Below are 10,727 nucleotides of genomic sequence, written 5' to 3'. Positions count from 1 at the left end.
AGGAAGTAGAGGTAGGGCCTCCAGCAGCTCTTCAGTTCCATACATGATAGGGCTTAGTACTATCTGATGCTACTATGGCTGTTGATTACTGCTCCATTTGCTGCTTTTCCATTTCAAAGACAAATGGAACAATCAGGAATATGAAGGAAGTGGTCATAAAGCAGAGTGCTGCCCTTGAGAACTACAGATAGTTCCAGCTTTGGATTGGAAACTTTCAGAAACATATCTCAATAAGGACCTACAATTTCTTTTCTTAATCTAGTTCATCATAGTCATCCTCTCCCATCTCCTTCTCATACTTCTTGGTGTTGTCCTTTGGGAGCTGCCCTCCCATGGACAATCAGGAATGGGAAAAACCACGTGAGGAAAGAAGCAATGGCCATGGCTCCAACCTGTTGGATTTTGAATGTCAATCTTTTGTCCTCAAACAGTATGCTCAATTTTACAAGATATGTGATCTCTAGATTTAATTCCATGTCTTTTAGGTCCATATGTTCTAATATTTTAGCTTCATTGTTTTTCTTGTGTTGTTCTTGAGAAGTCTATCGAGATTTTAATAGTTATTGTTTGGCAGGTAATTTCTATATTCTTTCTGGAATCATATCTTTCTTACATGTGTTGGAGATATGAATTTTGTATCTCTCCATGTGGAAGTTCTATGCATCTAGTTCATTTGAAGTGTACTGGACACTCCTGTCCTTCCATGGAAATTGTTTCCAATTAATTTCTCAAATATAACATCGAGGGTTCTTTTTTTCCTTTTTGGATGTCCCCTGGAATCCTGATTAAGCTAGGGCTCAAACTTTTTTCTTCCAGGTTTATTACCCTACCGTGCATTTCCATTAGTTGCTTTTTAAGTTCTGTTATATTATGAGCTTATTCTTCAATTTTATTTTTATTATTCATTGATCTTTAGTTGACTAAATTTTGTTTTAGTTGCTCTATGTTATTTTGCATTTACATAAATTGTTCTTTTATTGCTTCCTCTGCTTTTTTTGGGGGGGGGAGAGACTAGATTATAGTCTTACCAGATGATTTATTTTATCTATTTTTTTTTAGTGAGGCAATTGGGGTTAAGTGACTTACCCAGAGTCACACAGCTGGAAAGTATTATGTGTCTGAGGCCAGATTTGAACTAAGGTCCTCCTGACTTCAGGGCCAGTGCTCTATCCACTGGGCCACCTAGCTGCCCCTATTTTATCTACTGCTTTTTTACATGGAACTAAAAAGGATGAATGGTGAATGTATAAGTAGGTTACAGCTTAATACCAATGATGATTTGCACATAAGAAGTAACATAAAAAGGTAAACATAGGATTGGAAAAGGAGTGGGACAGACACGTAGCAAGAAGTAAAGACAACAAACAACCTAAATGTTCTATTAGTACTCACATATTGGATGCATATTCTATGGAAGGTTTATGAAAGCTATGAAAAAGTATTAGATAAGATGAGAAGATAAAGGAGAATTGTGATCTGTACTGGAAGAAGGAGACTCCATATTGACATATCTAAATATATTTCTTACATTGCTTCTAGTATACATTTTCAGCATACATTTCTGTAGAAGTTTTATCCCCTAGTTACAGTGAAGAATTTGCTGGGTCAGGTTTTCTTTGATTTGTTCATTATCTGGCAGATAAAATGCATTGTTCTCTCCAAGCCAGACTCCTCTGCTTCTCCACATTTTTAAAAAGAGGTTTTAAATGAAGGGACATGAAAAATTAGAAACGTTTGCTTACTGTTAGTGGAGTTGTGAACTGATCCAACCATTCTGGAGAGCAATTTAGAACTAGGCCCCAAAAGCCATAAAACTGTGCATACCCTTTGACCCAGCAATACCACTACCAGTTCTATATCCCAAAGAAATATTTTTTAAAAAGGGAAAAGGACCTACATGTCCAAAAAAATTTATAGTAGCTTTTTGTTGTGGCAAGGAATGGGAAATTGAGGGGACATCCATTAGTTGGGGAATGTCTGAACAAGTTGTGGTATATGATTGTGATGGAATACTATTGTACTATAAGAAATGATGAGCAGGATGCTTTAAGAAAAACATGGGAAGACTTACATGAACTGATGCAAAGTGAAGTGAGCAGAACCAGGAGAACATTGGACACAGTAACAACAATATTGTATGATGATCAACTGTGAATGACAGCTATTCTCAGTAATATAATGATCTAAGACCATTCTGAGGGACTCATGATGAAAAATGCTGTGTACCTCCAGAGAAAGAACTGATAGAACCTGAGTGCAGATTAAAGCATATTTTTTTTTTACTTTATTTTTCTTAGTGTTTTTACTGGAGGGAGGGGGTTTCTGTGTTTTCTTTTAAAATGTAACTAATATGAAAATATGTTTTATATGACTGCACAAATTGCCTGCCTTCTTAATGGGGGGGGGTAAGAGACAATTTGGACCTCAACACTTTAAAAATGTTAAAAATTGTTTTTCATGTAATTGGGAAAAAAAAGATCAATTTAAAAATTTGCATAACTGACATAGTGGGAAGGATCCCTGGTCCTATTCTGGTGAAAAATGAAGCTCAAACTACAGTAGTTGCTAAAGGGCACATTTTACACTGCTGTTCCTTATGGCTTCTGGCCCTGGGTCTTTTATTAACTCTTCTTTGCTATACCTCACTCCCTTTTCCTTCTTACTCCTCTTCCTTCCAGGGAAATAATGGGACTGGAGGTTATTATTACTGTGTAGTGGCCTCCAGACTTCACAGAATTCACTCCTGTTCATTTTTGTCCCTCTACCCTACTTATTTTACTTTCATTCAACTACTTTGATTTATTTACATCCATTCAGGGGTGGAAGTGATAGTAGAAAGGTCTCTTGTATCCTGAGTGGGAGTTATGGAAGCAGGAACTTTGTAGCTCAATGTGGATGCTAGAGCTCTCACCTAGAGGCCTCTAGCCTAGATGGGGTAGCTCTAGAAGAGCAGGGCAATCAGGCTGAGAGTTGATTCTATAGTGGCAAAAGAACAACCAATCTGAATACTGTAGCGACAGTAATAGGTCAACTAGACTAGGTATGTGAACTGTCACCAGCAGTGGCAGAGGCAATGGTGGCTGAGTTGGATTAAGGATAGCTGGGATGGCAACAGTAGTATTACCAATGCCCTTGCATGCTATTCTTGGAGATTTTAACCTTCCTTCCAGTGTTCTTACATTGTTGAAAAGCTCTTGGTCAAAAATAAAAAAAAAAATTATCTCAGTAGACCTATCTCCCTTGCTTGCTTTATAACTCTTATCATCTCTATTTATATTACTAGCTGGGCCAAATAAATCTTGCCAGGATTGCAACCCTGATTAATGAAGAAAGCAGTGTTGCATTTTCTTTATATAAATTTTTAGAACAAAATTTCTGATTTTCATTGATGTAGGAGCTCTCAGTGAGGGCCTGGACTCAAATCTCACCTTAAACTGTGTGACCTTGGACAAGTCATGTAACTTCCCAGAGCCTCCATTTCCTCCCTGTAAAATAAGAGTGTTGGACTAGATGGAGAAGTTCCTTCTATCTCTAAACTTACGAGGTTATAAAAGCCTGGAACACACTCTTTTCCTTCCCAAGAGCCCCCTCTCTCTTTCCTTCCCTAACACTGGCTCCTTCTGAAACAGTATGATAATGGAAGAGAAAGGAAACAGACTCTTGAATACTAGTAACTTAAGAACTCATGATATTGAAATGAACAGGTAACTCTAGGATAGTCACTTTCTAGATACAGTGATTTGGGGAAGAAAGGATAGTTTTTCACTGTGAGGACAGAGCTCTAAATTCAAATTTTTCAGTCATTTATTTCAATAGGTCTTTTACAACAATTTTATAGAATGGGGGGTTGCTTTTATTAAACTTGTCAAACACCTTTAGAATGTTAAAACACACAGCTCTGTTTTGAAAGTAGCAGCCAGATGGAAAGAACTGTGCATCTCAAAAGCACTATTACACCAGAAGAATATATATTTGGTAAGAACAAAAGGGCTAAAAGAATCAAAAGATCCCACATAATGATAAAGGGAAGATTAATATAAAATTCCTAAACCATTCAAATTTAAAATAAAATTGTAATGTTTCTAAAATATTTACTCATTAGGATGATTAAGGAGTTTATAGGAGATTATCATCTAAATTTTATTATGTATGAACTCAACTAATTAAAACAAAGGAAATATATTATCTGAATAGGAAAATTTACAATGCTGAAAAAAAGTAATTCAAGGAAATGGTTACATTAGAACCTCATTCTAGCACTGTCTACTTTAGAAGAGATTTTAATATAAGCAGATCAATATAGGACACCCCTACTCTCACCACCAAAATGGTTTTAAATATACAAGGATCCCAAAGATTTTTATAATATATTGGTCTCAACCGAAAGGCAGTGCACAGTAGCTACCCTAAGGAGACATTAGAAATGAGGCTATGGCATATACTGATTGGTGGAAATTAAAAAAATTTTAAAAAATCAAACAATTGGGGAAGCAACAACATTTGTGCAAATCTAAGATACTCAATGTCCAAAAGATAACAATTCTCTCTTAATTTTCCCATTTTTATCTGTAGTACATACCACCATTTACCCAGTCCTGAAAACGAGTCATCTTCGACTATTCACTATGTTCAATTCTTCTCTTTGGTAGGTTGCATTGTCAACACCCTAGCAGACCCTCATCATCATCATCACCTGATGTTTATTTAGAGGATCAAAGTCCTCTGCATCCATCATTTCAACTGAGTCTCTCAATAATTCTCTGAGTTAGGTACTACAGGCATTACATGAACAAATTTAGATTAAGCAACTAGCCTGTGGTCAGGAAGCTAGGAAATGTTGGAGGTGGAATTCTACCTGAAATTTCCTAATGCCAGCTCTAGCACTCTATCCATTACAGCATGCTTTCTTTTATTTCCTCATTTAAAAACCTAGAAAACTGCAGACTATTCAAATTCCTACCTGGCATTCAAGTTTCTCAATAATCAGGCCTAATTCATATCTCTTTTATCACTCTAGTCAGAATGCCTTCCTTATTCCTTTTTCTCCCAAGCTTTTTCCACCATCAGTTTGCCTCTTTAAATTCTACACGTTCTTCAAGACCAAGCTTTAGTCTCAACTCCTTCACACTGCTCTGGTCAGTAAAGAACTCTTCTTCTTCTGAATATAGTACATAATCAATAAATACTTGCTGAATTGATTAGAAAAATATCCAGTGAAAACTGCTTGGCCAATAACATCACAGAATCATAAGGCTTAAAGGTGAAGGGGACTTTGGAGATCATCAAGTCTAATTTCATTTTAAAGATGGTCTCATGAAAAATGAATGATTTATATATTTGTTAATACTTAATGTTATCTTTAGACTTACTGTGCAAAGTGAAAATTAACAGCTTGCAAATATTTTAAAGTGCTAACTTGATTCTGAGATGAATTACAAACCTGTAAGTTAAAAAAAAACCCTCAAAGTTTATTATTTATTCACCTAGTGAACACACCAAATTTAAACCAACACACCAAAAAAATCTGATTGAGAAAAATCCATGTGCTACTATACTATCATATCAAGTCAAATTCTAGTAGGGCCAAGCCTCAAAGAAATCATAATTGTAATAGGTTTTTTTTTATATTTTATTCTTAGCCATATTATAGTGGCATGGATTTTAAAATTATGTATATATATATATATATATATAAAGATAGATAGATAGATAGATAGATAGATAGATAGATAGATAGATAGATAGTTATAGCTATAGCTATAGATATAGAATCACATAGAAATGCTGCTCAGTAAGATCTGGTCACCTTTTTTGCTGTAAGTAGGAACAATGGCAATGGTCAGGTCCAGAAGATAAAAGATTAGGAGACTTCAATAAGCCTTGGGAACATAAAGGTATTGGAAGAAACAGACCAACCTCCTGTGTATGCTGCCTGCCCAGGTTCTGCTGGGATGCCCACGTGATGGAAGGAGAATATGAAGCCAAGGATTTTAGGGAACAAGTGAAAAATCAGGGATAAGGGTACCTGAATAGATTGCCCAAAAGGGGCAGATGACTCAGAAGAAGGCTTAACTATCCTTAACTAAACTAGACTGAGGAAGCAAGTAGCTATAAAAATACCTATGCTTTGGGGAATCAAGTTAAGTGAGAGAACTGGACAATTCCCAGGCACTACTGACATTCTGACTTTTAATCAATTTTAGAATTTGGGACCTTGTATCCCTACCTATGAAAACTAGTCTTCTTATTTATACTCATCCCTTGGACCCCACTGCCTGTGCCCCTAGTCAGAGATTACCTTTCTTCAACCTAAAGGTGGCCTAAAAATTGATATTCCTTGGCTTTGCCTCAGGTAGAATGCAACACGGGAGCCAACTGAGGTGATTGAGGAAAACTTTATTTCAGTTTCTTTCTGTTAAATTCTGAAGGTATGGAGAAAGTAGTTGGGGACAACAGCCTTTTCTGTACACATTATGGTACACATTCTCTTTGTAAGAAAATGAATGAGAAGAACTGGTGTGGTGCAGTATAAAAACCACCAAATTTGAGGACAGAACACCTAGTTCTTTTGGCAAGTGATTTACATCTCTGACCTCAATTTCTTTTGTTGTTAAATGAGGGGGATTAAATAATCTAGCTTTAAATCACATTATCCTATGAAATGCAGGGCAACACATATAAAAAAACAACCAAATCAAAATAATCCTCATATTGATCTACTTCTCCTCATAGAATGGTGGTTTGTAGATGCATTCATGTCTAGTAAAGTGAGGCCAAACGGCCCAACAGTAAAACATTTTTCTTGTAGTCAGAAGTCCTGGGTTCAAGTTCTGTTTCTGAAACCCACTAATTATCTGATCTGGAGCATGTCACATAACCTCTTTATGTCTGTTTTCTCCCCTCTAAATGGGGTAATGATACATAAACTACCTACTTACCTGAGTTGTTTCAAAGAAAGCACTTTGTAAACCTTAAAAGTACTGCAGAAATTATTAATAGTCAAGATTCAGGTAATCTTTTACTACACAGCTAATAGGCTGAGTTCAATACATAAGAGTTACCAGGTTCACTACTGGAAACCACATCAATTAATTTTTTCCATATCACAATCCTTCTCCATAAGATACCTTTAAATAAGAATGAATACATTCTTTAAGTATTTCAAAGAATAATTATTTAGGGGCAGCTAGGTGGCGCAGTGGATAGAGCTCTGGCTTTGTAGTGAGGAGGACCTGAGTTCAAATTCGGCCTCAGACACTTGACACTTACTAGCTGTGTGACCCTAAGGCAAGTCACTTAACCTTAATCGCCTTGCCAAAAAAAGTACAAAAAAAAAAAAAAAAGAATAATTATGTAGATCTTTTCACTATAATGAAACAGCTATTCTCCACACCCATTCCTCTGCCAGATTAGAATACTTTAATATGCAGACACAGAAGAAATCCTCAGAATGGGTTATGAAGCAAACAAATGTACCAAGTTTATTACCCAAATAATTTTTCCCCTCCTCCTACTCTACTTGGTTAATTCAGTTCAGACCCAGCTTTGAGTTGTAGGTCTGGATAAGGGCAGGTCTAGTCTGATCTGGAAGGATGCCTTTGAGGTCTGGACTATTTTCAGGTTAGCCTGGCTATGGATTGGAAGGGTTTCTTGGATCGAACTTGGACTGAATCCAAGTTCAAAAATCAGAAAAATGACTACTCAGAACCAGAATGGACTCCCACTTCTTCTCTCATCTGTATTCATATCCCAAGGATTTGTTTTAAAATGCTGTAACATTGGCAATTTGTGGCACCATCACAGCTCTGGCAGGCCTGGTGGTTTGTTAAACCTCAGCCAGCAGCTGCTGCTTTTTTCATGTATTCTAATTTCTTATAATAAATATAATATAATATATATCTATAGATATAATAAATATATAACATATATCTATAGACATAATAAATATATAACATATAATAAATATAACCATTTCTTATAATAAATATAACCATTTTTATAATAAATATACCATTTAAAACACACAATATCATGCTTTCTTACCTAGGGTGCCAAGAAAAAGGAGCGTCATGATCCAATACACCCAAAACAGGAGAAGGGCAAGAAAGGTCCAAAATGGTTGGAAGACAAGAAGTGGCAAGTGAATGAAGACTTTGCCAGCCACGTGGAACAAGGCAATGGTGAGGGCAACACGCTTACGCATTACTAACATGATCAAGAACAAGATCGCCTGGGCAAAGAGAGACATCCAGTCATCATTTTAGGTGGTGAAAAATCAAGCCAAGAATGACATAACATCTTAACTTAAATAGATTAACATAATCATTACAGAACGCCAGTATTATCATCATTCAACAGTGTTATCCAAGGACCTGAAGAGCACAAAGCAGCATTTTTGGATTATTCTAAAATAGATTCAGGTCTTAACTGCAAGCAATTTAATATCCAATGACATGAAATAGCAAGTTAATCCACCACTATTCAATCAGCCTCAATTAATACCTCAAGTAAGGCTGAAGGTACTGTACTAGGTGCCATGAGACAGACAATACACACACGCACACATATAGATATAAACATAAATATGTGTGTACATATTTTTTTTAAAGAGGAAGTATAACTTAATAGAAAAAAGTAATTTTAAAGAGGCAACATTATATTATGAAAAGAATATTGGGCTTGAAACTGGAGGACGCATGTCTTAGTTCCTGGCTTGGCAACTTGCCCATGCCAGCTAGTTACTTACATCTTTGGCCCTCAGTTTCCTTATCTGGAAAATGGAAACAATATTACTTATACTATGTTCCTTGGAGGCTTGTCATAAGGATAAAATGAGGTAATACACATAAAGTTCCTGTTAAACTTTAATGTGATGGATCTATAAAAATCATCTACTTGCCCTCCTTTAAGAGGCCACCCACTTATTTCTTCCTGGCTGCTCCTCAGCATTAGAGATAACCAGCATGGTAGAGATATATTTGCACCATGTTATAGCTGCTACCAACCTCCAAGTTCAAAGGAAGGTTTGCAGTAGTAGCATGGGAGCCCTATAGTCATAGATATTCTTGTAAGTGTCAATGCAGCAGACATTTATTGGTCAATGCTGTTTTCAGATATGATCACATCTTACAAAGAACACAAGTCCCTTCCATGATACTTCATTACATGTGTAGACTGAAAAAATCTAGTGAAGGATTTCTTTACTTTTATAATGGTAGTGGGCATAAGGGACTTAATGGGGGAACAATGGTTAGGATTCACTTTGATTCAAACATTTAGTAAGTGTCTATTAGGGGTAGAGCGCTATTCTAAGACCTAGGATCTAGGTAACCATTTCAGAAGACTATAGGGTATGGACTGTCACAGCTCATCCTTTACATTGGAGAAGTTGGGGGGAGGGGAGAAAGAGGTATAAATATTGGCTGTTTAGCCATATACCTTCATTAAAACAAGACAGTAGGCAATTTCTATTTTCATAATTTGTAATACTACAGGAAAAGTTTACACTGAAAAATTTGAGAAAAAGCTAGTAAAATGAAAAATATCCAGGATATATGAAAATGCAATGAATACACAGAGGCCTTTTTTTTTTCTTAAAAAATTACAACTTCTTTTGTAAGCAATGCCAACTAAAATGAGTGTTTGCAATATTTTCTGATTTCTAGAAATTAACTTTTAGTGGAAAAGGACAGTAGGACAAATGAGAAATCATAAAATGAAAATCCTTTATTCTTTCAAAAATAGAGAGAGTGATGCAAAGCTCTTGAGTTTGGCTCAACAACTAAGGAACAACCATGAAAGCTTGGGGTTGGGAGGGGAATTTTTCTATATTTATCCTATTACAGGAGTAGTCTATAATGACCAAGAGAAGAAATCAAAAACTGTAAGAAATTTTTCCCATCATGAACCTAGTCTCAATGAAAAACAAATGAAAGAAAAGAATCACACCCAAGCACACACCACAACAAGATCAAACACTCACTGTGAACACTGTAGCTGAAATGGCATAGATGAGGAGGGCCCGGAGATTGTCTTCAGCTATTTGAAGCTGTTCTGGAATAACAGTTTCTTTGGGAGATTTTCTTTGCTTCGCATACAGCCACCACAGCACACCTGTGCCACCTGAGGGCAAAAAAGTATGTTTTTGCAATGATTGGCACAAGAGAATATGTCGATTCAAATTTTAAATTAGCTGGGTCCTCAGCAGCGCCAAGGAATATGGTGCCCAATGGTATACTGGCAGCACCATTCAAAGGAAGAGGTGGCAAACGACACATGCTATTGCAGCACTTGACTAGCATGATGGGACCTCTTCTCACCATATCCTCTCCCATACCAGACATATATAAAGTCTGCAGTGCATCAGGCTAGCCTTCCCTAGCTCTACTGATGAGTATCTTTGAAGTTAAGGGAGAATCAGGGAAAAAAAACAGGAACAGTTTTTATACCACTGGCAAGAATGAAGAGGGACAAGAAATATGCTTTGGGCATGTGTAGGTCAAGGGGGATGAAGAGACTGGATTATGAGAACCAAGTGAGGATCAGAGAATCAGCTGAGGGACAGGGTGAGAAAAGAAGAAAAGCCATTCAAAAATTAAATAGGGAATGAAAGTAAAAGAACAGTCCAGGAATGAGGCAACAGGAGAAAAAATAAAGTGAGAGGAGAAAAAGTTGAAGAATGAGTTATCAAGTCATTCTCTCTCTCTCTCTCTCTCTCTCTCTCTCTC

The 10,727-nt window shown here is 36.5% G+C and overlaps 1 protein-coding gene across 2 annotated transcripts in view; it reads right to left on the bottom strand.

Annotated features, from left to right (window-relative positions):
* SLC44A1 (solute carrier family 44 member 1) overlaps positions 1-10,727 on the bottom strand; it is a 201,208-nt gene that overhangs the window by 32,334 nt on the left and 158,147 nt on the right. For both annotated transcript variants that reach the window (XM_027859730.1, XM_027859732.1), the window contains exons 8-9: positions 9,983-10,122; positions 8,044-8,230 (exon numbers count right to left, since the gene is read on the bottom strand). In XM_027859730.1, coding sequence (XP_027715531.1) covers positions 8,044-8,230; positions 9,983-10,122 — 327 coding nt within the window. The remainder of the gene's footprint in view (positions 1-8,043; positions 8,231-9,982; positions 10,123-10,727) is intronic.

This window comes from Vombatus ursinus, unplaced genomic scaffold (assembly GCF_900497805.2).
Source record: "Vombatus ursinus unplaced genomic scaffold, bare-nosed wombat genome assembly UNPS02014171.1, whole genome shotgun sequence".
In the NCBI taxonomy this organism is placed as follows: Eukaryota; Metazoa; Chordata; class Mammalia; order Diprotodontia; family Vombatidae; genus Vombatus; species Vombatus ursinus.
This window is presented reverse-complemented; position numbering and strand designations above follow the sequence as displayed.